Source organism: Acomys minous, assembly GCF_964271855.1.
Source record: "Acomys minous genome assembly, chromosome: 3".
NCBI lineage: Eukaryota > Metazoa > Chordata > Mammalia > Rodentia > Muridae > Acomys > Acomys minous.
In genome coordinates, this window is record NC_140485.1 from 95,395,764 (window position 1) to 95,422,780 (window position 27,017).

The 27,017-nt window shown below is 47.3% G+C and overlaps 1 protein-coding gene across 3 annotated transcripts in view; it reads left to right on the forward strand.

Annotated features, from left to right (window-relative positions):
* The window catches only part of LOC311593257 (uncharacterized protein), a 191,624-nt gene that overhangs the window by 21,409 nt on the left and 143,198 nt on the right, over positions 1-27,017 (forward strand). For all 3 annotated transcript variants that reach the window (XR_014777638.1, XM_084774458.1, XM_084774459.1), the window contains exons 2-9: positions 3,432-3,602; positions 7,203-7,275; positions 7,506-7,616; positions 14,660-14,773; positions 15,962-16,156; positions 18,849-18,987; positions 20,349-20,506; positions 26,030-26,182. Coding sequence is in view for 2 of the 3 variants with exons in the window: in XM_084774458.1 (XP_084630584.1) it covers positions 3,432-3,602; positions 7,203-7,275; positions 7,506-7,616; positions 14,660-14,773; positions 15,962-16,156; positions 18,849-18,987; positions 20,349-20,506; positions 26,030-26,182 (1,114 nt within the window). In the remaining variant the exon portion in view is untranslated. The remainder of the gene's footprint in view (positions 1-3,431; positions 3,603-7,202; positions 7,276-7,505; positions 7,617-14,659; positions 14,774-15,961; positions 16,157-18,848; positions 18,988-20,348; positions 20,507-26,029; positions 26,183-27,017) is intronic.

Consider the following 27,017-nt stretch of genomic DNA (forward strand, 5'->3'; position numbering starts at 1 on the left):
GAGGGCGTGGCATGGAGGGCGGAGACTGCTGAGAGGGAGTGGCATGGAGGGCGGAGACTGCTGAGGGGAAGTGGCCTGGAGAGAGGAGACTGCTGGGAGGGCGTGGCCTGGAGGGCAGAGACTGATGAGAGGGCGTGGCCTGGAGGGCGGAGACTGCTGAGGGGGAGTGGCCTGGAGAGCATAGACTGCTAACTGTTATCTTTAATTCTGGGGTAGGAGAGTTGAGAAACGATGGGTATACAACGCTGTGAAGACACTGACTGCCGACTGACTACATTTTACATGGATTAATTGTGTAAGTCGGAAATTATATCTCCACTAAGCTGTTAAAAAGATAGTTATCGCCAGGCAGTGGTAGCGCAGTCCTTTAATCCCATCACTTGGGAGGCAGAGGCAGAGGCAGAGGCAGGCAGATCGCTGTGAGTTCAAGGCCAGCCTGGTCTACAAAGTCCAGGATAGTCAAGGTTACACAGAGAAACTCTGTCTCGAAAAACAACAACAACAACTACTACTAAAGATCGTTATCCTTCAAATTTTGTTTACTTGTGTGTTTCAGGCACAAAATGAAATAGGCAATATGAGTTGTCACATGGAGAATATTTTAAAGTTTTTATATTATTGTGTGTGGGGGGGAGAGGGGGTGGCGGGGAGAGAGATAGGATACTTTCAGGAGTAGGTTCCCTCTGACTACCATCGTATCTGGGGATTGAATTCAGGCCATCAGACTTGCATAGTGCTCTTGCCTGCTGAACCAGATCGCCAGCCCTCATATGTAGCTTTTAAGAAACTAAATCTGGATGGGCTGAGAGATAGCTCAGTGGTCAAGACTACTGAGTGCTCTTCCAGAGGACCAGAGTTCGATTCCCAGTACTCACATGATAGCTCACAACTATCTGACTCTAGTTCCAGGGACTTGGGGGAACTTTTCTGGCCCCTGTGGGCACCGCAAGTATATGGTGCACAGACATATGCAGGCAAAACACCTATATGTATAAAGTAAGAATAAATAATAAATAAATAAGTCCCACAAAAATAAGCCAAACCTGTAACTGAAACCCCTCCTGAAAATTAACATGTTTTTGAGTGAATTATCCCAAAAATTTAAAGAAGAAATAATGCAGGTATGCCTTCTGTTTTTTGTTTGGTTGGTTGGTTTTTGACTTTTCAAGACAGGGTTTCTCTGTGTAGCCTTGGCTGACCTGGACTCAATTTGTAGACCAGGCTGGCCTCGAACTCACAGAGATCCACTTGCCTCTGCCTCCTGAGTGCATATCTTCTGTTTTTATAATAAAGAGAAGAGATTCTTAATGACTTGGTTCATAGAGCCGGAATGATTTGGACCTCAGAGTCTAATAAAAACCTTTATGACAAACACAGTAGGAATGCTACTGAAGTAACTCAAGGGACTCACTTTCACAAAACCCAAAGAGGTCCTACTGCTTCCTGGCACACAGTAGGTGCTTCATACCTGTTAGCCATTCTCTCCTTCCTCCTACAAACAAACAGCTGTTTTTCTAAGTCTGTTTAAAGCTAGGCACAGGTGCTCAGCAGCCATGGCTTCCTCTGAGCCGCATCCATGTCACGGGCGATTGCCAGACAGTCCTCCTCTTAGGTCACTTTTCTGAACACTGCACTCAACCACGAAGAAAGTAAACAGCACAGGATTAAATGTTCTCCATCCAGAGCTGGGAAGTGTTGAAACTGCCCAGGAAGTGCAGGCTGAGTGCCTGTCCTCTGGGAGCAGGGTCAGCCTTCTCCTAGGCTGTGGCTGGGATGCAGCTGTTACAGCAGCTGTTCACTTGTTTGCCCAACTGGAAAGGATGCTGCCAAGTGGCAAATCTTTTCCAAAAGAGCATTTGACTTTGCGGAGGACAATAACAGTGCATTTTATTAAGCTCCAGCGGTGGGCCAAACAGGGCAAGTGTGTGTGACTCAGCAGGTCTACAATCTAGTCTGAAACGATACTCATTCCATTTTTTAATATTCGTAAAAAGAGTAAGTAGGCTCTCCAAGAAAGGCCCTGCATAAAACATCCCCATAGCTTAATTGTTTGTTGAGATAATAACAGGTTAGGTTGAGAAACTATAAGCGAAAGGAATTCAGAAATATACACCAGCCTGGTACCATCCGAACTCCTGTGTTTCCAGCCCTGTGGAGGCCGGAGCAGGAGGCTGGGGAGTTCGAAGCCAGCCTAGGCTACATAGTAAGATCCTGTCTATGCCCGGCGTGGTGTCGCACGCCTTTAATCCCAGCACTCAGGAGGCAGAGGCAGGCAGATCGCTGTGCGTTCCAGGCCAGCTTGGTCTACAAAGTGAGTCCAAGACAGGCAGGGCTACAACACACAGGGAAGATTCCTGTCTAAGAGAGATTGGGGGAGGGAGGGAGGGAGGAAAAAAATGAAAGAATGGAGGAAACAGGAACTTAGAAACGTTAAAAGGGGGAAAAGTTTAAATGTAATATGATGTCACTCCCGTGTCCAGGACACGTTGTAAGCAGCAGAAACTGTAACGGAACCCTTGCAATTCATGGCTCCCAGGACTCGTGGACCAGGCTGCCAACTTGCATTTTTAAGTCTTAACAGTAAAGACTTTACAAACAAGTATGCTGAACTTGGCAAGTAAGGCTAAGTTGGGAAATCATCAGCGATCTTTACTCAATGGTAAAATCGGAGTGTTGACTGGAGAGGGAGGTAAAAGTGGGAACACATGCTTGACGCAGTGAGCGTAATTTTCTAAGCCCAAATGTGCAAGGGTCACGATCAGGCTAAGACTCTCCATTCCTGGCATATTTCCGAGCCACAGACTCATGTCTTCAAACCCACTCATGGAGAGATGCCTCGTAGCTGGAAGAGAACGACTGCGTGGGCTGGCGTGGGGTTAGAGGTCGTTCAGATCTCCGTGGCGACCACGGAAGTGGGGCAGGGAGCCCTCCTCTCACGTCAATCAACTCTTAAGGTCTAAGGCGGAGCAGACATTCTTGACGATTAGCCCAGTTGAACAAAGATGCGCGGCCACTGGGGACTCTAACCTACTTTCCCCTACTGTTCGCTAGACAGCAATTGCAGCAGAAATTACATCCTACCGTGCCAATCCTTCCATTGCAAATAGTGGGGGTGGGGGTGGGGCTGTTGAGATGGGTCAGTGGGTAAAGGAGCTTGCCACCTAGCTTGACCACTGGACGACTGACGGCTTTCCTTGGAACGCATGTAAAGGGTACTTGGAAAGAAAAACCGACTGTGCAAAGCCATCCTCTGACTTTTTACGCATACACGCGCGCTCTTGTGCCCACACGTCGTTTATGCACGCATACGTGCGATTCAAACAGTCGCAGCACCTTCCAAAAAGCCTAGCCTGACTATAGGGAGAGGGTTCGAGCCTCCCAGATTGCTTGCTGAGAGAGTGCTGCAGAAGCTTCACGCTCTTCTTTTTCAGGCATTCAGAAAAACACCAAATAGAAGCCATGAACTTGGACGGTGCGTGTAAACTGCCCTCCTCGGAAAGGGTACGCTTGCTGGAGGAGGAGCTGGCAGAAAAGCTGAGCGAGCTGAAGGCTGAGCTGGAAGCACGGGAGCTCCTTCCAGGATCAGCCAGCTGTGTCTTCAGGTAAACTCAGTGTCGGGGGTGTGTGTGGAGGGGGGCTAGGGGGAAGGGGATGAGGGGGGCGGCTACCGTTCTCATCCTACATGCTCAGTCTGCCCGCTCTTTTTCTTCAAGGACGGTTGACACCATGTCAAGCTCAGATCGACGGCACAATGGTTTCCAATGCCTTCCCCTCCATAACAAGTACTAACAGGGCCCATCCTTGCTTAGCTGCCGACATCAGATGAGGAGATCTGGGTGCTGAGAGCGCTGCGGCCACCGAGCACTTGTGCTTTCCCAGCGTGCCTTTAGTGTTTCTAGAACAGTCAAGGCAAACTGAAGCTCAGGATTGATCTTATCTAACGAAATGGGGAAATACTGTGCTATTTTCCTAGGTTCCAGAAGCTGCTATATAAATGAAAATTTTCATTTTACCTACTAAACCCTTGGCAAAACACTTGAAAGCTGACATAATGCTAGACAGAAGGAGTGGATTCTGGGAAATTTTCTGTCAGGGGCGCTTTTGTAGGTGGTTCCTGCTCATCGTAGCCATCAAGTTGCTTCAGAGGAGCAGAAGGGACAGACCACTGAGTGTTTCCCACTCGGGACCTTCATGGGCATTTCTGTTAACATGAGAAGTTTGAGGGTGTGTCAGTGGGGTGGGGAGGAGAGCAGGGGCAGACACAGTAATTTCATGCGTTTTTACTTTATTCCGAAGATGGTTCTTTTTGCCAAGACAGGGTTTATCTTGTAATCCTGGCTGTCCTGGACTCACTTTGTAGACCAGGCTCTGCCTCTGAGTGCTGGGATTAAAGGCGTGCGCCACCACGCCCGACTTTCAAAGCTAGTTCTTTGTTTGTTTGTTTGTTTGTTTTTGTTTTTCGAGACAGGGTCTCTCTGTGTAGCCTTGGCTGTCCTAGACTCACTTTGTAGATCAGGCTGGCCTCAAACTCACAGCGATCTGCCTGACTCTTTCTCCTAAGTGCTGGATTAAAGGCGTGCAACACTACGCCCGGCTTTCAAAGCTAGTTCTTAAGGACAGGTACTCCACATGTTTTCCTCGGTGTCTGGGGCAGATCAAGGATCGAGCAGTGAGGCGGAGGGAGTCACGGGACCAGGCAGTTCACCATCGCTCTTAGTCCTTTATTTGCAAATAAGGCCAAAGTGCCTCTCCTATCACATAAAATTATGAGGATCACGTGACAATGCACAAAATTTTGAAAACTATGAAATTCCAGAGATAAGTGTTGATATTTTGCACCAGACAAGTGACTCCTCATTGTGACCCGTGACAGGAAGGTTTCTAAAGGGACGTTGATAGCACAGTGAAGGAAAATCCAGGATACCTGTATTTCTTTCTCTGTCACCCTAAGGCACCTTACACTGTAGCCATCTGGAAGAATCTAAATTCTAAAAGGTGCATGTTAGCTGTTTTCTAAGTGTAGTTTTAGTTCCAAGGATAAATGGAAATAAATACCCACTCTTGGTGAAGCACTTTAGCATTCTTTTTTATGTTTCTTTTCCTCATTCTTTCTTTGTAATCCCCATGCATTGCGTGTGAGCGCAGGCCGGACGTCAGAAGAAGGCTGCACTCACGTGTCAATCCTTACCTTCTACCTTTTTGAGACAGGTCTTCTAAATCTGTGTATGCCTGGCTAGCCCTGCCCTCTCCCATCGCCACCTGCCAGGATACAGACATGCGCACTGAGCGCCAGGATGCAGACATGCGCACTGAGCGCCAGGATGCAGACATGCGCGCTGAGTCTGTCCTGGGATTTGTCAGGTCCTCACACTTGCATGCCAGGCACTTGATCTACTCTGCCATCTCCTCAACCCATCTTTTCTTTCTTTCTTTCTTTCTTTCTTTCTTTCTTTCTTTCCTTCTTTCTTTTCTTTTCTTTCTTTTTAACAAAATTATCTTCTTTTTTTCTTTTAATTACATTCTTTTCCCACCCTAAGCCCTGGGCCTTGCACTGCTGAATAAGTGGACAAATACATGTCACAAGGACATTTGCTGAACCAATGAGCTTTTCTTGTGGATTGGTCCCTTAGGCTCAGTGGCCTCTTTTAGGCCAATTCACAGAAACGCTGAGGTTAACTGAGAGGAATGGCAAAACTTGAGTGGAGTTGGGCGTGCCAAGGATAGGAGACACAAACAGAAGGGAAGCCTCCTTCCGTAACTGCGAGCCAATAGCCGAGCCCTTTCTTGACGGTCTTTGCTTCCCCAGCTCCGTGAAGCTTCAGAAAATAACGTACCTATGATAGATGGCTGATTTTACTTCCAAGACCTCCTCTTCCTCCTCCTCCTTCCTCCTCTTTTTCCTCTCTGTCTCTCTCTCTGACTCTCTCTGTCTCTGTCTCTCTGTCTCTTTATGTGTGTCTCTATCTCTCTCTGTCTCTTTGTCTCTGTCTCTGTATGTGTGTGTCTCTCTTTGTCAGTCTCTGTGTGTGTGTGTGTGTGTGTGTGTGTGTGTGTGTGTGTGTGTATGTCTCTCCCCTCCCCCCCCCACACTCCCTGCCCCATCACAGTCTAGGAAAAGAGGTAAGTGATGGATTAACCTGTAGCTTCAGAAACTGTGTCCAGGTGGGTGCTTAGGCTTCTGTGGCCTAAGGTCTTGTCGGCTTGGGCCACCCTCGCCCAGTGATCATGCTAATCTTTTCTGTGTCACTTCAGTTCTATGATTTGTGCTGTCAAGGTGAGAACGCTGGTTTCCTTCCCTTCCCTTAGTGCTGGAGACTGAACCTGGGGCCTTACCCATGCAAGACGAGTGCTCTGGCCACTGGGCTACACTCCCAATCTCCTAGTATTCAACAGGACTACTCTCTGACAAGGGAACACATGAACAGTGTATTTTACAGCATCAGTGTATTTTACAGCATTAGCGGAGGACTCTTGGGACCAAGTGAACAGTTATCAACCCGGATGATATTGCAGATGGCTGCCAAAATCCCATCTTGCGAGTGTGGGATCTGCTTTGGGATGCTGTCCTCCTGCATCCCAGTGCTGCCAAGCCTCGCATCGCCTGCTGAGCTCCATTGGGAGAGTGCTGGTCTTCTGACCCCAATCTGTTGTCAGGCTGAACAAAGGACCCCCTTGCCTAGATTAGAGCAGCTTCTCTTCTGTGGCTGCTACATGTTTCTCAGGGTCCAGCCATGCTCCTGAGACAGAAAGTTTGGTTAAAAAAATTTCCTTAGTATTTCCCATTTGATGTTTGTAAGTTCTTTCTACCCTCTGATAACCCAGTAAGAACATAAAAAATAAAAAGATTTTGTTTCAGCGACAAGGTACACGTTTTCTGTGTCAACTAAGAAGAAACAGCAAGGCTTAATAAGCACACTGACTGTCAGAAAGGAGTACAAGTGCGGAGGAAATAACTCCCCATGCGTCCCTCCATGCACCCTGCTGTAGGGACCTGGGATAAACTAGAGGACAGACTCTGAGAGGAGAAAGAAACTGGCCAGGGGAAGGGTTAGCAGAGATCAGCTATCTGACCAAGATACACCCCCAAAGGGACAGAGTGATGCACCCATCCTGAAAGGAACGGTTGGGTAGAGTCACAGAGCGATCAGGCCGGCCACCAGCTTTCCGTAACCACAGCTTCTGTTGGTCAAACCTTTCTGCAGCTCCGTTCAAATACCAAAGGACGTCGCTCACTTTAGGCGCGAACGGGAAGTGGCTCTGAAAAGAACTCTCCGGGTAAGTAGGACCATGGGCGGCTTTAGGATGGGCACATTCGATTTTGCTAATTAGGGAAATATTGGCAAGAAAATCTTACCATTTTGCAAACAGCTGATGTTATCAAAACAGTCTCCCCTTCCGGTCACCGTTAGGCAAGTGCAAATCGCTGTCTCCCTAGAGAGATCGGATATTTTGACATTTGAAATTTAGTAGATAAAGGATGTTTGAAACTCAGTGTTTGGGTTTAGGTGGCGGAGTCCAAGCCCCTTGTTATTCAGGCAGATGTCCTGCAGAGGGAGCTAGAGAGCTGCCTACGGAGAGAGTACACGCCGGACAATCTTCCTCTGCTTCTGCTGCAGGTAGGGGGTGCATCTTGCAATCTGAAAACACACACGAAGCGTATTGGAAATGTGTCAGCAAGCTGGCTTTTAGGTAGCTCAGGTGGTCAGGTGCTCTGGACATGGGTACTTTGCAGACTTGGTGTAAACGCTTTCTTTAGCAGAGACGGTTTTGTTTTCTAGGCTAAATTCAGCTTAAAGTTGCTAGGCTGAGAGACTGACGAGGTCTGACTAGGAAGACATTCCTGAAAACCTCTCTTGAGAAAATAACTCAAAGTGGGAAAATAGTTTTCCCATCAAAATTGCTGCAACATTCTAAAAAGAGAGAGTAAGAGGGGAGAGAGGAAGGGGGCGGGAGTGGGGGGGGGGGAGAACGCCAGCTTTACTACTGACAAGAGAAAAGCAAAACAATGTAAATTGCCGCTTGGTAGACTCTTGTTCTACCATTAAATGTTTATGTTTTTGCAAAAGGCGTACATCTTGTAATATTAATTAAAAATTATGTGTGTGCATTTGATATTGCACCAAATAAAGTTCAGAAGAGTGACTAACGCCAGGTGGCAGGGCAATGAAAATCCCCTGAACTTTCATGTAGCTTCTCAGTTTCCTATGGTCATGTACCATTTCAAACGGTTCGAATGGTCTGTCCTTCCGTGAACTCCTTTAAGGTAGCCCGTGTTGTGAGTCCTTTCCCTCACGCACAAACGTTAGCTCTTTACTAAGTAGTTAGCCTTCATCACGAAGGACAGTGAGATTCTGTTTGCAAGTTAAAATGTTGTTCATTGAGAATTTTCTCCCTACAACTGTCTTCCTCTCTGCCTCCTTCCCTCCCTCCCTGCTTCCCTCCCTCCCTCCCTTCTCCCTCGCTGCTTCCCTCCTTCCCTCCCTCCTCCCTATCTGCTTCCCTCCTCCCTCCCTCCCCCCTCCCTACTTCCCCCCCTTTTCCTTCCCTGCTTCCGTTCCTCCCTCCTTCCCTCCTCCCTCCCCCCTCCTTACTTCCCCCTCTTTTCCCTCCCTGCTTCCCTCCCTCCCTCCTCCCTCCCTCCCCTCTCCCTCCTCCCTCCCTGCTTCCCTCCCTCCTCCCTGCTTCCCTTCCTGCTTCCTTCTCTGCCTTCCTGCCTCTTCCCTTCCCTGTTTGTTTGTTTGTTCGTTCCCCCTGGAACTCTCTGTTCATTCTCATATGTCAGTGGTCCTCAGTGGAGGGAGAGGAAGAGGAGGCACAATAGATATTTGTCTCCTAGAGGTCACAGGGCAGTGTCTGGAAATGTTCTTGGTTTTTAGAATTTGGGGGGCAGGCAGTGGACATGGACAACTGGTGCCCTCTCATGCTTTCTTGCCAGTGGCTACAGGTGATGCTGAACACTCTAGCGCACACAACAGCCTCCTGCAACTAAGGATTATGCTGCCCCAATTGACGACAGTGATAAGGTTGAAATTTTTCTAGAACAGTGTGAATGTCCAGATATATTCTTTACCGTCTGTCTGGAGAGCTTTCTTTATATCACTTGTGCCTCACATCGGCCAGGGACACATTCTTACAAGTGTTCGTTACTTTATAAAAATTATTTTTCTCTGATTTTATAAAGCTATTTTTGCTTGGTGTAGAATTCTAGACTGACCATTTTTTAAAAAGATATTATTTATTATATAGTGTTCTGCTTGCATGTACACCTGCCCACCAGAAGAGGGCACCAGATCTCATTACAAATGGTTGTGAGCCACCATGTGGTTGCTGGGAATTGAACTCAGGACCTTTGGAAGAGCAGCCAGTGCTCTTAACCTCTGAGCCATCTCTCCAGCCCAAGGGACTGACCATTTTTATCATTCATTATTTTAAAGATGCTGCTCTCTCTCATGGCTTGAATGGATTCTATTCCTGAATACAATGTATTTCCTGTTGTCTGGCTGTTTTACACTCTTATTATTTTTAAGCTGTTTTATTATGATATACATCATGAGGTTTTCTTTGCTTTTCTCGTGCTTGGAGTTAGACCTGACTTTTCGGACTGTGCATTTATTAATTTATTTCTCCAAATGAGGAAAGATGTCTCTTGGCTGGCTAAGGGCAGCTTCATCTGAGGGTGACTTGTACAAAACTCACAACACTCACTTCAAAGAGACTAAGAGGTGATTTGTTCTGGGGCCAGATATGTGTGACCATGGCCCGGGAAAAGCATGGATTCAGGCTATGTCCTATTCCAGGTTCCAACATGGTAACCACACCATAAAGTCCTCACGGTAACTTAACAAAGAGAAGTCACGAATCAAGACACTTCAGATAGACCAGTGGAAGCCTCAGGCAGGCAGAGTACAACAAATCAGGAATCCCAGCTATGGGCCCGGAGGCTGTCTGGTGGCGTTCTCAGCCTTTTGGTTGGGGGAAGCTAATTATCTATGTGCACATTTCAAAGGACTTACCTAACAGCCACAGTGACGTTAGGTCAGACACAGAGGTGGGAAAGGAACGGCTATTATAGAAGCTAAAGATAACTCAAGGTAAATTGTAATTAGGCTTTTGAGCTGCAAAATTCCAATTCTCCATAGTCATTGACGTTCTGATCTCATGGGCAACCGGTGTTCAATGTAAGGTACAATTTTCTTTTCCTTTTCCAGTGACTTTTGTTCCCACCTGGCTTTGGTACAGTAGGCAGAATGCCATGGTGGGAAGATGGGCAAGAAGCGAGCTGTTCACCTCTTGGTTGCCAGGAAACAGAGAGGTCACTTTTTACAACAAAGGCCCTCCTGGACAAGCCACTCATTTGTGAATCCATAAGTGGATTAATCCATTGATGAGGTCTGAGCCACCTTGATCCATTCACTTGCCAAAGGCCCATCTCTGAACACTGCTGTTCTGGAGACCAAGCTTCCAACACACAGTATTTGGGGGGGGGATTCTTTTTTTTTTTTTAAAGATTTATTTATTTATTATGTATACAGTGCACATTAGATCTCATTACAGATGGTTGGGAACCACCACGTGGTTGCTGGGAATTGAACTCATGATCTCTGGAAGAGCAGTCAGTGCTCTTAACCTCTGAGCCATCTCTCCAGCCCTTGGGGGCGGGGAGGGGATTCTTAAGGTCCGAATCACAGCAGTTGTGCTGGCGATAAATGCAGATGCTGGATTAGCGCCCAGGCCTTCAAATATGGACACCAGCGTTAACTGTCATGGTGCGTTTCTGTTCAGAGCAGACAACAGTGACTGCGCAGTGAAGCAGTCACGTCTGGCAGCTGCCTGCCCAACCATTTAGCTCACGAATCACCTTTTCACTTCATTCTAAGTTGTTTAAGTCCCAGTAAAATATGCTCAGAGCTGGGCGATTTACTGTCCTTGGAGGCCAATCCCCGATGACTAAGTTAGCATCTGTATGGTTTGGTTTCTGATCCGTAAGGAAGGCCATTTCGGTACCTTCTTTCAAGGACTTAAAGAGTAAACATTTTAGGGGCTGGAGAGGTGGCTCAGTGGTTCAGAGCGTTTACTACTCTTGCAGAGGACCTGGCTTCCGTTTCCCACATGGCAGCTCACAAGTGTTTAGAACTCCAGTTCCTGGGGATCGGATGCCATCTTCTGGCCTCCGGGCACAGGATGCGCACGGTGCACAGACACACATTCAGGCAAAACACCCGTAAGCATAAACAATGTAAAATAAAAATCTGTTAAGACTTTAAACATTTTTGGGCCAAAAGGGTATATAGCTCAGCTATTAAAGGCCTTAGCAAAACCAAACTCAAAACATCAAAATAGGCTTCAAACATTTTAAAGTCTGACTCTCAAATGAGCAATCAGTTCTGAAAACACCTGCTTCTCTCAGTATTCTGGCACTCTGTGTCTCCTTTTAGGGGTTATAGCAGATTCCAGAAAGGTGGTAGTTTCCCTAAGCTAATTATCTCACAGAGAGAAACCTGACTCCCCAAGCTCTCTTTATTTGCCCTGGTCCAGGTCCAGACTTCTCATTTCTACTGTGTCCACAGGGACCAGTCCGGGATCAAACTCTGGTCTTCAGCCTTGGCGGCACGCATCTTCACTGGCTGAGCATCGCTCTCCAGGAGTACTGCTTAAGTGTAGCAATGAAAGAACTGCTTTCTTAGTGAAAGCCCCGCCCTGTCAACCCTGGGAGGAAACGGAAATCAGTTCTTAGCCTGGGAAATGCAGTGTTCTTCTCTTTCCTTGCTCCAGATTGTGTTTCCCAAAACCACATCTCGTGCACTCTCTCTGTCTCTCTCTCTCTGTTTCTCTCTCTGTCTCTCTCTCTCCTTTTGCTGCTTACTAAACTCCTTTTGCTGTTTGTCTTTTCCCTTTTTTGTTTAGTAAAAATTCTTTTTTTTTTTTTTCCTTCTGGCTGCCTGGACCCCCTGTGTGTTGCATGACCCTGGGCAACCAGCATGAGTATTATCATTTAAAAAAAACTTTTAAATACTGTTTCTTTAAATATAGCTTTTTAAAAATGGGGTTCTAGGAGTGTAGCTCAGTGATAGACTGCAGCGCAGCATGCACACATCCTTGGGTTCAATCCCCAGCACCGAAACCTTCTATTCTGCCGGCTTCTTCTTTAAGCCACTATAATTGCACATCCGTGAAAGCGTTTCTTACTGCCTTATACAGACAAGATCCTTTTGGATTTGTCCTTGTTTGCTGTTGGTACTTCATTGTGTGAAATTCCTACTGTTATGTCTTCAAGCTTACTGAACTTCTTCGTTTGGTTGTTTGTGTTTTGAAACAGGGCTTCTCTGTGTAGCCCTGGCTGACCTTGAACTCAAGAATCCGCCTGCCTCTGCCTCCTCGGCTGGGATTAAAGGCGTGCGCAACCACGGCCCCAGCTCAAGCTTACCAACTTTTATCATGCCGGAGTCTGATCTACTTCTAATCCAGTCCATTCAAGGTTTTGTTTCAAATATGTATTTATTTTTAGCCTTCCAGACTTTCTCCCAGATATGTTCACATTTTGTTTTTTGGTCTGTTTTTGTTTTTGTTTTTCGAGACAGGGTTTCTCTGTGTAGCCTTGGCTGTCTTGGACTCACTTTGTAGACCAGGCTGGCCTCGAACTCACAGCGATCTGCCTGCCTCTGCCTCCGGAGTGCTGGGATTAAAGGCGTGCGCCACCACGCCGCCCAGCTGACCTTTACAGATTTTTGTTTGCTAATTTTGTTACCTCTGTCAGTTCTCATTTCCTCATCAGTAACTTTTCTTCTGTCCATAGATAATTTTCTTGTTCTTTTGCACGTCTAATCAAATCTTCACTATTGGACACTGTATACTTTATATGTCCTGTCAAGTGTTGGACTTTGTATAGACAAGCTTTTAAGTTACAGATCAACTTCCTCCTTTCAAGGCGTTGCTTTGAGTGTCTTTAGGACACATCTTGGCTCTAGGTGTGGTTTGTCACTGTTACCAAAGCCCTGGTGTGAGCCAGGATGTCTCAGGTACGCAGGGAAGATCCTTCCCACTGGTGACTGGACTGGGAACATCCTGCAGCCCTGTGAAAGCCCCAGAGCTGATGGGTTTAGGTCCCAGGCAGCTTTACATCTGCTGCACGCCTGGCGAGGTACTCCACGGCAGTCCTGTGAGCATCCATGCGGTTTCCGGAGCCTCTCTCTGCCTGGCTTCCTCCTCGCTGGTGCGGCGGCCTACAAATCCCTCTGGCTCTGTTTCTCACATTTCTAGTTCTTGGTCCTTAACTCAGAGAGGTTCCTTCTCAGCTCAGGGTTTCCTTTTCCTCCCGTGCCTCTGAAGCATGAATGGGGTTCTTGACTCCCGGGAACCATGGTAACATGGTTGTCCTCATGCAGGGCCAGGAAACAGTTGCCTCATGTAGTGTGTCAAATTTCTACTTGTGATGAAAGGATATGACAGGACTCGTTTCTTCACAGACAGTGTTATTTTTATCACCAAAGAGAAAATAAAGAGATTAACTTTAAAAAAGAAAGACATTTGCATGACTGGCATTAAACCCTTAATCCCCCTGCCTCAGCTTCTTGAGTGCTAGAATTATAGAAACATGCCACTGCATGTAACTATTTTTAATTATAAACAAAGGTTTTCAGTCTGATTTTATAAGCCATAATCTTACTGTTTTCTTTTTTATCAGTACTCTGTGTGCATGATGTGCGTGTGTAGGAACGTGCCATGGCGCCTATGTGGAGGTCAGTGGACAACAGTGTGGAGTTACTTCCTGTCTTCCACCTGTATATGGTGGGATGGCACTGGGATGGCACTGGGGTGACACTGGGGTGACACTGGGATGACACTGGGGTGGTCTCATTTGCATAACAAGTTCCCCTACCCAGAAAGCCACCTCACTGGCCTGATAATCTTACCTGTAATGTACTTTTGACTCGTAGCATTAGGTATGTGCGTGTGTGCGGGGCCCGTGGACACGTGTGTCTGCTTGTGTGTTTCCCAGCGGGAACTCTCAAGGGTCACTCCTCAGGTGTCATTTACCATATTCTTTTGAGACAGGATTTCTCACTTGAAATTTGCCAACCAGGGAAGGCTGAGTGGCCAGTGAGTCCCAGAGACCTACCCACCTCTGCCTCTCTCGAGTGCCGCCACAGCTGGCTCTTCCTTTTCCTTTTCTTTCTTTCTTTTCTTTTTCCTTTTTCTTTTTAGTTTTTTTTCTTTTTTCTTTTTTAAAATGGTTTCTGGAGCTGGAACTTGGGTCTCTGTGCTTTCCTGTAAAGCATTTAAAAGATTGAGCCATTTCTCTCACCATAGTTTCAGTTTTTTAATCCAAAATCTCAGCTTGACTTTACACCCTGGTACACTGGCCACAGCTCACACAGCTGATGGCTGAGCAACTGGCCAGCTCCTTCAGCAGCAGGTGCCAGAGACCGACACGCAGCTACTTGTTCTTCTTGCTTTACGCTCAAATTATCTTGAGCCAGACCTCATTCGATGGTGTTCCTATAGGGACAAAAAAACCCAACCAACCAAACCAAACAAAACAAAACAAAAGCGTGTATCAAAGCAGCCAGAGACTGATTTACATATTAGTGTTCTTAAGACTCAGTCCAGCCTCGTCCTGTAAGTATAATCCGGTAAAAGCTTGTTTTTGTTGTTGGTAAAGTATTACACAGAGAGAATTACCCAGCTGGCCCAGAGTAAATATGAGCATATGTTGAGGTGGAAGCGGCTTTGCCAGACCAGTAAGACCATGGAAGAACTCTACCCTCTTTACAAGGTAGGAAGCCGGGAGCAGAACCTGTGGCAAAAATATGTGTGTGTATGTCTTTGTTTTTGTTTTTGGTTTTTTTGTTTTGGTTGGTTTTGGTTTTGGTTTTTTGAGACAGGGTTTCTCTGTGTAGCCTTGGCTGTCCTGGGCTCACCTTGAAGACCAGGCTGGCCTTGAACTCACAGCGATCCACCTGCCTCTGCCTCCCGAGTGCTGGGATTAAAGGTCCGGTTTAAAATGCAATTCTTAAACCGACTTCATTTTTATTTTAAATTGTGGGTGAGAGTGCGGGTCAGTCCACATGACTGCAGTGTTCACGGAGGCCAGAAGAGGGCATCAGATCCCACCTAAAACTGGAGTTACAGGTGGCTGTGAGCTGCCTGGTTTGGGTGCTGGGAACCCAACTCCGGTCCCCTGGAAGGGCAATTAGTAAGACTAGACACTGCACCCTCTCCAGCTGCCTTAGATATGTATTTTCTAAATGAAACAACATGATCAGCACATTTGCCATTGTTTTAAAGGGCAATGTGGCTGCCACGTCTTTCACCTCCCTGGTCCTTAGGGTGGTCCTGACGTCCTTCTCCTGTCAGTTCCCCGAGTGTCCCCTGAACCTACTTGCTGGGTTGAAGATGACCTTAGAGGAGGCTAGTTTTGGTCCAGGGTGTACAAGTAATTGTACTCCTTTGTTAGAACCCTCAAACAAGTTTTCGAGGTCTATTTGTAGGAAAACTCGGTAGTCAAGCTCCCAAGACTGAAGACACACCCAAACTGTCACCACATGTGACTGCCTGCCTTTCCTTTTTAGAGAAATGCATGACTAAAGGCAGGGAAGAGGAACCAATGGGGATGCCTCCTCAAGTGTCCTGCCGCAAAGGAGGAGAAGACAAGAGTCCCTACTTTTGTTATTGTTGTTGTACAGGGACTCTTTACATAGCCCAGGCTGTCCTGCGATTAACTGTGTAGCCCAAGCTGGCCCAAACTCACATACCAAACAGCCTCCTGCACTGACTATCAAATTGCTGTCCCTCGGAGTTGGGAGGGTATGACCGTTGTGTCTCTCAAACTTATCCAAACTGTAGAAGAACTTGGAGATTCCAAAAATTTCCTTATTTGACACTCCCACCCCACCCTCAGATAGCATTACAGAGAACAAAGCTTGCCAACAGCCTGTGTTCAGTTTGTGTCTCTTTTAAACAGAAACAGGTTGGCTACATCATGCAGGAGTTCAACGATGCAGTTCAGAGAGCAGAAAGATTGTCAGTTGCTAGAGAAAACTTCCTTATGGGAAAAAACAACCCTGCCAACCTCGTGACTCCGGATGACCTGGCGATTTACACCAGGTGGTTTGTGTGCCACCTGCACTCTCTGAGGACCATCCACCACTTCCTGCAGGTAGTAGGAACCATAGTGTGCTGGTACAGGCCCTCAGGGGAAGGGGAAAAGGAGGCACAGTGACCCCACACCACCTGGTTTGGGATGTTCACTGGCCCACACTGTACCGACAAGAAAATGATGGGTTGCTGGAGTCTGGGAAAACATTCTCTAGCAAACACTGTCAACTTGGTTCTTTCAAAAATACTTCTCATGGCCTAGAGAGATGGCTCAGTGGTTAAGAGCACTGTCTGCTCTTTCAGAGGTCCTGAGTTCAATTCCCAGCAGCCACATACATGGTGGTGGCTCACAACCATGTATTTCGAGATCTGGTGCCCTCTTCTGGCATGCAGGTGTACATGCAGCTAGATCGCTCATACATAAGACAAATAAGTCTTTTTTTTTTTTTTTTTAAGTACTCCTCACACTCTGGTTTATAACCACTCAGTTCTTGCTTCTGTTGGTTTCCTAGAAGTCATGGTCTTCCATTTACATATGCTTTTTTATTTGGCAGCCTTTAACGGGGAAATCATATGTCAGGATACTTGTCCCAGGCCACACAGCAAAGCTTTAGCCTTTTCTGGACACTAGCAGGGTCCTGGACTGGCCGGAAGAGGGATGAGTAAATTTCTATTACAATACGATGGGTGGGGTAAGGAGGAGGAGCTGGGCTAGACGTGGTGTTGTTATCTAATCCCAGCGGCCTTGTCAGGAGAATCTTGAGTCTGAGGCCAAACTGGGCTCCACAGTGTGTTGCAAGTTAGTGAGAGCAATGTTAATTCAGAACATGGCTGTCCTGGCAAGTGATCACATCCAAAGACCTTCCAGGTCTGTGTGATCTGACTGGAATACAAACTCGCCTTAAATCCAGGAGACAGAGGCAAACAGATCTGAGTTCAAGGCCAGCCTGGTATAGAGCAAGAATCAGGTAAAGAAAACCTTGGGTCCAGGTGTGGTGGTGCATGCCTTTAATGCCAAACGAAGGTAAAGTTAGTGCATAGAAGGAAGCACCCATGTTTGAAAGTGATGTCTAATTGAGTGGCAGAAAAGGTGAGGGATCAGAGAAGATGTGACAGAATAGGATACACCCAACTCTCACAAGGAGAGAGAGCAAAGGGAAGCTACTTAAGAGGCAGTGTTTTTCAGAGGGAGGAGGGAGCTTTGCCAGGACAGTAATAGAGAGATGGGTTGCAGAGAGAGAGAACTCAGGTGAAGACAGAATGAAACAGAAAATGAGAAGAAGCCAGAAGATTAGAGCAGATTGCTGAGTTAGTTTGAGGCCAAGCAGAGCAATCCTGGGCCGAGAGAGAAGCCAGATTAAATAAATCTGCTGGGAGAAGAGTTTGAGCCAGAACAGCTGAGTTGAACCAGCCAGCCCAGAGCTCAGGAAGAACAAGTAAGGGTGAGCTCATTAAGCAGTAAGTCTCAGAGGCTGAAAACCTTTTAAGCCTGGGTTAGATTGTACGGAGGTTAGAAGCTTCCAGGACTAGGCCTAGGATAGCTTAAGGAGGCAGTGAGCCTTCCAGACAACAACTGAGCCAGGAGAATAAAAGTTACCTTTACAGGTTACCTTGTACACGGTGAGAACTTGCTCTCAGAAAATAATACGGACTAATAATACAGGAACTTGGAAGGCAGCTTTAGCAGCTCAGTGGTGGAATATGTACAATAGCTTTAGCAGTCCGGGGCACTGCCAGTGATGGGGTCAGGGGGAGAGTAACGGGGATGACAAGAGTTATGTGGGAGAGGCCCTCAGTCAGGCTACAGGATCCCCAAAGAAGCCTGGTGCTCCGAGACGCCATTCCATCTTCAAAGCCAGCCAGCCACTGTGGGCTATCCTTCTTTCTCCCCTCAGTCGCATGAAAACGCAAGCATGCCCTCCTAAATCTGGGACTTCCACATAAGACTTAACTCTTTCACTGGCCGGTGGTGGCGCACGCCTTTAATCCCAGCACTCGGGAGGCAGAGGCAGGCGGATCGCTGTGAGTTCGAGGCCAGCATGGTCTACAAAGGGAGTACAGGACAGCCAAGGCTACACAGAGAAACCCTGTCTCAAACAACAACAAAAGACTTATCTCTTTCTCTTCGTGCCCTGAGCACCCTGGAGTGGTATGTAGTGCCTTTTCCACTCATGTGCATGACCACCTGTCCTGTCCTGCAGGACGCATCAAACAGATTCGCTGAAAGAGGGGGTGCAGATGAAAGAGAGGGGACAGAGACACAAAGATTGTGGAGCCAAGACAAATGAACCCTGATCAAGGCTCAACTCTATCCGACACAAGGCAATGTTTATATAGCAAAAATTCTCCTACAGACTCCAGCCCCCCAGGCAGGCTGAAAAGGATGCATTCCCCGGAATAGCTCTGAAGTCAGAACTTCCTTGTTTCTTTAACAACACAAAGATTAGCAACTCAAGGAATACAATATGCTGCGCAGAGGATCCTTCCAGCACGGGCGGACAGCTCAGAGGTCGCAGCAGGGCAGAAGTGAGGCACAGTAACACAGCCCCTGAGGACCCCCCACTGTAGGACTGGCTGGTAGCAGTTGGGTCTCCAGGCCCCACCCTCTCTCAGTGGGCAGGTTTCTAAACACGCCTGCTTCCACCCCACCCGCCTGTTTCCCTCCTTCCCTATCACAAGGAAAAGCAGCAGCTCATGGAAACTGGGCTGCCCTCTGCCCTCTGCCCTCTGCCCTCTGGGTTTTCTCTCTCTAGGCTCTCCAGTGTTTGCCCATTTCCAAGATGCAGCATCTAGCTGATAAGCGAGTCTCTGAACTCAGCAAGGAAAAAGAAAGCACCTGTGTCACCGATCTTAACTCTGCATCTCCTGGTCCTGAGGATGCCAGTGTTTCCGGTGAGAAACTGGCCTTTACTGGGGTAGAATGGAGAAGAGGCTTGTGATTGTGTGTGCGGACTGTGTCTTGGTTAGGGTTTCTATTGCTGCAGCGAAACGCCATGACCAAAACAAACAAACAATCAAACAAGCTGAGGAAGGAAGGGTTTATTAGGCTTATGCTCCCACATTGCCGTTCAACAGGGGAAGGAAGTCAGGACAGGAACTCAAGCAGGGCAGGATCCTGGAAGTGGGTACTGATGCTGGGCCATGGAGGGGTGCTGCTGCCTGGCTGGTTCCCCATGGCTTGCTCAGCCTACTTTCTTAGAGAAGCCAGGACCACCAGCCCAGAGATGGCTCCACCCACAATGGGCTGGGTCCTCCCCGCTCAACCACTAAGCCAGAAAATGCTCTACAGCTGGATCTCATGGAGGCGTTTTCTTGGCTGAGGTTCCCTCCTCTCAGATAGCTCTAGCTTGTGTCCAGCTGCCATAAGACCTGTTTTGTCCCATTATCTTGCTAGATACCAAAAAGTTACATCTTTGGAATAAGTTGCAATTTAATATTAAATTTCTTCATGGAAGACAATAGCTATGTACCTGAGCCTTATTTATTTATTTATTTATTTTGGTCTCATCTTTATAACTAGCTGTTATAGAGACAGGTGGACGGGCTTCTAGGTCTGTTTCTGTCATGGCCTAACATGGTCCTGCACGTTCCCCCATTGGGCCTCAGTTTACTCATTGCCTTTTGGATGAGACGACCTCTAAGACTCCGTTCAGGTTTGGTGTTACCCAATCACCAGAGAATTTAGTCCCACGGCGGATCAATTTCGCGGTCCCTCTGCACTTACTTTTGTGTTAAAGCAGCTGAGACGCCTGATCAAGTTTCTGCTGAGTGCTCTTGAATAACAAACATCCCCATTATATACAGAATGGCCCAGGAGCACCACCTGGACAGGCAGCCAACCCCAGGCGTGGGGAGGAAGGTAGCTCGATTTCTTCAAGAAGTTGAGTGTGAGAAGTTAGCCAGGAGAGCAAATGGGTGCGCTGGTTAATTTGTCCCCGGCATAGTAAACTTGCCACAAGGACCACAAGTGGGGCGGGGGGTGGGGGGCGCGCCGGGATAGTCCCCGAGAGGTCTAGTGGGCTTCTCCTGCCGGCTGTGAGATTGTGGGGACTGCTTGCACCCCAAAGAAAGCTCGTTGGGATTTGGGACTGGATGGCAAGAAAAGCCCAGCCAGGTACGATGTAGATTTCCGTGGGAGACAGGAGCGGCTCTCCGCCAGCAGAGGGCCTGCTTGCTTTCAGCTCTCTCCAAGGCCGGCTGCTGTTTCTTCTCACTCACTGGTTTTCTTGCTCTTGATTTTGGTTACTTTTCAGGGCCAGAAAGAACAGGTGCTGCGTTTGTCCTGCCTCAGCATGTGACAGACAAGGAAGAGCTAAAACCTCAGCTGAGCCACCTCCTCTCGCATTTCAGTCTCCCGTATAACTTGCAAAAGCTGAAGGACTCGGCCAGAGAGATGGAACTTTTTTCCTTGGTACATATGCGCTCTTGCTGTAAATATGGAGTCGTTAGTATTTACTACAAAGTGCCTTGTTTGTTTGGGGCAGCATCTCATGTAGCACAGCTGTACTCCCGCCCCCGCCTCCACAGTATCCGGATTATAGGTGTGTGCTGCCCTTGTCTGACAAAGTTGTTTATTTCTTCCGCCAATGCTTGTTTCTAGAGTAATAAGATACAATGTAACAAGCCATCTTCCTGTTTGGAAGAGATTTCTTCCCATGAGAATAACGAGACCTCCTGAGGGTAATGAAGCCCGAGGGATTTTACCTTTTGGGTTTTTTTTTTTTCCTAGTAGATTTTAAAGAAAAGGTAGGAGGATATGGCCTAAAGAAGCTATAAATTTACCCGAGGTTAGGCAGCCATGCCTGGCAGTGTTGTCAAGCATCTATAGCCCTCTGAGTCTAAGAAGGGACCACAGTGTTCTTTTGTTTTGTTTTGTTTTTTGTTTTTTGTTTTTCAAGACAGGGTTTCTCTGTGTAGCCTTGGCTATCCTGGACTTGCTTTGTAGGCTAGGCTGTGCTCGAACTCACAGCGATCCGCATGCCTCTGCCTCCCAAGGCATGCGCCACCACACCCAGTTTTTAAATTTATTTTACGTTTTTGATTGCAGTATTTTTGACATACTGAATAAGGCTCTACCCAAGTGAGCTCACATGTGTTCTGTACCTCACACTGTACCTCAGAGCTCCCCTTAAACCTAAAACCTCATAGTATCAAAAGCCATGTTAAAACTTCTTTCAGAGGCACAGATGGGGCCGTGGATGCAGAACTTAAGATTTGGAAATCAAACAAACAGTGGTTTCGACAATAAGATAACGTGCTACCTCTAGTTGTGTATTATTTGCAAGGTAAAATGTCATCAACTGGCTGTCCTGAACAGGCACAAATCTAACCTGGGTGGTTTTGAATGACCTCAGTGGGATGTGAAGTCGTCATCTTCTCTTCTGACACCATCCAGCCACCCTGCCCCCCACTTGCCTGTGCTGGGGGAGGAGCTCACATGGAAGAGCGCTGACCTTGATGGCCCGTTTGCATTTGTTTTCCTGCCAGCTTCACATACCAGGGCTCTACATTTTGTCTGGAACACACACTCTTGTTTGGTTTTTGTTTTTGTTTTTGTTTTGTTTTGTTTTGAGACAAGGTTTCTCTGTGTAGCCTTGGCTGTCCTGGACTCTCTCTTTAAGCACCCTGGGCCCAACGATGATCTCGTTTCTCTAGTTTCTTGGAAGGTGATACTGTATAGCTTTTGCCTCCTCTCTTCCTGCTGTTTTTCCTCTTTCCTCTGCCTCTTTCCCCCCCCTTCCTCCTCTTCCTCCCAGCCTCCTCTTTTTGTTTTGTTTTTGTTTTTCCAAGACAGGGTTTCTCTTGTAGTCCTGGACTTGCTTTGTAGACCAGGCTGGCCTCGAATTTACAGATCTGCCTGCTTCTGCCTCCATCTGCTCGGGATTAAAGGCGCGTGCCGCCACCGCCTGGCCCCTCCTCGTTGGTCTGTCCCATCCTCCCCCTCCTTCCCCACCCCTTCTTCGGACAGTATTTTATGTAGCCCAGGGTCCTAGTTAAAATAGTCCTTACTATTGCTATGTTGAAACACCATGGCCAGGCTTGAAGAGGAAAGCGTTTATTTGGCTTAACACTCCCATATCACACTCTTGTTGAGGGAAGCCAAGGCAGGAACTCAAACAGGGAGGGAACCTGGAGGCGGAGATGCAGAGGCCACGGAGGACTGCGCCTTCCTGACTTGCCTCTCATGGCTTGCTCAGCCAGCTTTCTTTTAGAACCCAGGACCACCAGCCCAGGGATGGCCCCACCCACAATGGGCGGAGCTCTCCTCCACCAATCACTGTAAGCAAGGATGCAGTGAAACCACTGGACCAGCCCACTCCATGGGTAGACAGGTTTATTGGGGATTAAGCCTGGGAGTACAGAGGAAACCGCAAACTTGTGGGAAGGCCTTGCCAAGTTTTAAAGGAGACAGATAGCAGCATGGGGTGGGCGTGGGGAGCAGTGGGAGCCAGAACAGCCCAGGAACCGACACAGGAACTTTTGATGGGAACCTTGACCTTGTTTGAGTTAATCAGGAAGCAGATGCCTCGTTGCCAGAGGTAGGAGGCAGATACGGGACAAACAGAAATGGGCTTTGCAAGTCTCTTGGAGAATGCTGAGTTTAGGTAGCAGTCCTCCTGGCTGCCCAGTCAGAGTCCCTTCCTGAGCTGAGCCCTGACTGCCATTTAGGACATTGTCAGCATCACTGCCATTTGGGGGGTCCACTTTGGACCTAATAGTCACTACCTAGTGAACTGCCCAACAGACTTGCCTATAGCCAGATCTTATGGCGGCTGCATTTTCTCAGCTCCCTCCTCTCTGATGACCCAAGCTAGTATCAAGTTAATATAAAACTGTCCAGTACAGGCTAGTTACAAAACTCATAGCCCCTTGCCTCAGCCTCCCAAGTACTGGGATTACAAATGTGTGCCACCATGCCCAGCACTTTTGTTATCTTTATATAAACCAGAACACCCCAACAAAGCACCTTGTTCCCTAAGAATAACTTATATCCTTTTCATGGCGATAGTTAGCTTTGATTTTCTTCTTAAAGCAATATTGTAAGGAATATTAGCTCTGCTTCCAGGATGGTCAGACACATTCCCCTCCCCCGTGTGTGTGTGTGTGTGTGTGTGTGTGTGTGTGTGTGTGTGTGTCCTCCCCCCCCTCCGTGTGTGTGTGCATGTGCCCATGTTTGGGTCTTTTTCCCCTTGGCACTTTAATGCCATAGGACAGAGTCAGTCAACTGCAGCCTGCAGCCCACCGAATGTTTTTGTTTTGTTTTTTCCAAAATAAAGCGCTACTGGGATCTAGCTGTCTTCCCACTACTAAAACGACATATCACTAACTAAGTGGCTTACACCAACGGTTCCTTACTGTTCTGATGGTTGAGACATTCACGGGCAGGGGAGATTTGGTGCCTGGGCTTTCTGGTTTGTAGATGCTACCTGTGTTGTGTCTGCAGATAAAAGAAAAACTAAACGATAAAAATGTTAGAGAAAATGAGTGAATGAATGAACTAGGTCTTTCCAGGCCTAGTTCTATTCATAAGAAATAATAACCTTCCCAAGTGCCAGCTCCTGGTCCCTTCACCTGGGGGGGGGGGTGTTAGGATTTCAACACAGTAATTCTATGAAAACACAGAAATTCGGATGCCAGCAACCCCACACGTCTTTATTGATGTCTGTGGCTACTTTCACCCCACAGTGGCAGACTTCAATAGCTGTGATCTCCAAACGCTGAACTATTACTTATCTGACCCTTTAAGAAAGATTCCACTGCCCAGGCCTAGAACAGTGTCTCTCTCTCTAACACCCTGCCACGCTAGATGTGTCCGTGGCTGTGCTGTGCAGCTTACTGCTCACACATAGCTGTTGAGCCCTTGAAGTGTAATTAATGCAAGTGGGAAACTAAAAGTTCACGTTGATTTAGCTTTAACTCACAATGATTGGATAATCAACTGCTCCTGTTAAGTGGCATTTAGAAGTTCCGCTTTGTTGTACAACTATCTCAGTCCCAGTGCACTGTGGCTGAGCACCAGTGGAGGAAAAAGATGCTGGCAGGAGGAAGTTAGCCACGTAGCCTCTGCCTACAGGTAGGAGGTGACAATAGTAGCTTCTGAATCCTTTCCACTAGTTGTCTCTAAGGCAGGCTGCCGAGAGCAGGATTTATTTAACACTTAGATGTTCTAATTTACCAAATGGTCAGAAAAACTAAATACTTTTCCAGAGGCGGGTGTTTACTTCCTGCTTATATTTAGAGTCCAACCCCAGATGTATGCCAAGTATCTTTATTTATGCTAATTTATGCTAATGTGCTCCAGCTCTTTAGTGCAGGAGTTCATCATAGGTGAGACGTGCTGGCCATCATCGTAAACTGAGAGGTGTACCACACAAAGGTGTTTACATTAAGTACTGTCATGACAAAGACCTCTTCCCGAGTCAGTTTCCCTCCAGGGCTATTTCAAAGGCAGGGGCTGGAGAGATGGCTCAGCAGTTAAGAGCCCTGGCTACTCTTCCAGAGGACCTAAATTCCATCTCTAGCAGCCAAAGCCATGGGGTTTCACAACCATTTGTAACCAGTTCCAGGGGATCTGACACCTTCCGGCCTCCTAGGGCACTGAACACACACGTCATAGACATCCATACAGGCAAAATATCCATGCACATAAAATAAAAACTAAACAATAAAAATGTTAGAGAGAGTGGGCTGGAGAGATGGCTCAGTGGTTAAGAGCGCTGCCTGCTCTTCCAAAGGTCCTGAGTTCAATTCCCAGCAACCACATGGTGGCTCATAACCATCTGTAATGTGATATGGCGCCCTCTTCTGGCTTGCAGGAGTACATGCAAGCAGAGCACTGCATACATAATAATAAATAAATAAACCTTTAAAAAAATGTTAGAGAGAGAGAATGAATGAATGAATGAATGAATGAACGAACAAATGAGTAGCTGTTTTTGAGATCCAAGACATTTTTCGTTGGGCCCCACTCCTTTCTTCCCCTTCTTCTTTCTCCTCTTTTTTTTTCTTTTGTATGAGTGCACGTGTACATATGTGTGCGGTGAGCATGCATTTGTGTGCAGTACAGGCCTATGCACATATGTGTGAAGACCCGAGGAGGAGTTGGTACCCTGATCCACCACTCCCTACCTTACTTCCTGAGACAGGGTCTCTCACTGAACTTGGAGCTGGGCTGACGGCCAGCAAGACCCAGTGACCCGCCTATCTCCGGCGAGGCGGTTACACACACATGTAGTCATGACTGGTTTTTTGTTTGTTTTGTTTTACATGGGTGTTAGAATCCAAACTCAGGTCCTTATGCTTGGGCAGCAAATCTTCCCTCCTCTCCCTCCTTTCCCCCTTACCCCTCCTCCTCACGCTTTCCCCCTCCTCCTCTGTCTCCTCTCTCTTCTCTCCCTCCTCCCTCCCATCCTTCCCTTCTCTCTCCTTCTTTTAATTTGTATTAGCCCTTAAGAGAAACACCCCAGAGCAGACAAGCTGCCAGAGAAGGAAGATAAAGAATAATACAAAATGTCGAGATAGGCACTGAGGTCAGCTATGTGGCCGACAAGCACCCACATGGCCAGGAGGAGAGAGAGAGAGAGAGAGAGAGAGAGAGAGAGAGAGAGAGAGAGAGAGAGAGAGAGAGAAGAAGAAGAAGAAGAAGAAGAAGGAGGAGGAGGAGGAGGAGGAGGAGGAGGAGGAGAAGGAGGAGGAGGAAGAAAGAAGAAGAAGAAGAAGAAGAAGAAGAAGAAGAAGAAGAAGAAGAAGAAGAAAAGAAAAGAAAAGAGAAGAGGGGAGGGAGAGAGTGGGAGCCCAAAGTGTTAAGGCAACACGTGCTGAAAGTAAACCATGAAAGAAGAAAACGAAAGGCATGCTTTTCCGAGCAACTGGAAAGGCACCCTCTGCAGCCCCGTGACTGTAGCTCTCCCCATCTCTTCTCAATCCTCTCTAGGTTTCTCAGAATTTCCAAAGCATCTTTACCAAGCAACAAAGGATGTGGACGTTCCTAGACTACGAGGCCGAGAGAGCTAAAGTGCAGACCATGGCTTTGTCAGGACCTGCTACCACCCTGAAGAAGAGAGCCACCTGGATGCCCTTCGTGAAGGTAAGGAGGCTGCAGCGACGGTCACCTGCAGGTGATGTCAGCAATGCCAAAGGCCTTTCCTCCAGCGGAGCAGGCACCCTGGCAACACCAGGTCTTCCTGGTCCCTGCTCTTCCCTTTCGTTAGTAGCCTGAGCAAATTGTCCTCAAGGACCATGGGACATGTTCTTGTAGGTCCTCAATGGAGATCACTGAGAAAACGTCACCCTGGGCACCAGCTCCTCTCTGCTTTCTTCCTGCCTTAGACTTTTGTTGAAAGATTTCTTCAACAACACCTGAGCTGGAAATTAACCCAACACCTGAACCCAATTCTGTAGCTCTGATTTTTCTTCTTTAATTTACTTTCTTTCTTTTTCTTTTTACATATTTGTTATAAAGGGCAGAATTTTCACATAGACTTGTTCTCTAGTCTATGTGGCAAGGATCGCCTTAGACTCTGGCCTTCCTGTCTCAACTCCCTTAGTGCTGGGGTTACTGGTGTGTGCCAGTATGCTTAGCTAAAGCTCTACCCAACACACACACACCATTTTTGAGGGAAAGTTTTACTCCTTAGCCCAAGCTGGTCTTAAGCTCATAGCAGTCTATCCGCCTTGGCCTCTCATGTGCTAGGAGGTACAGTGATGTGTCACTATGCCAGGCTCCCTTTTCACTTTTAATGATTTCATATGTGTGACAAGAACACAGTCAGAAATATAATTAACTGGTATAAAGCCCACACTTTTATTTAAAACTCTTACTGGATATTTACCATGTCAGGCCCTCGGTGCTGAAGATGCAGGATTTATAAACAATGCCTGCGTGCCAGGATTAAAGCCAAGGGCAGTAGCTGGTGTCAACT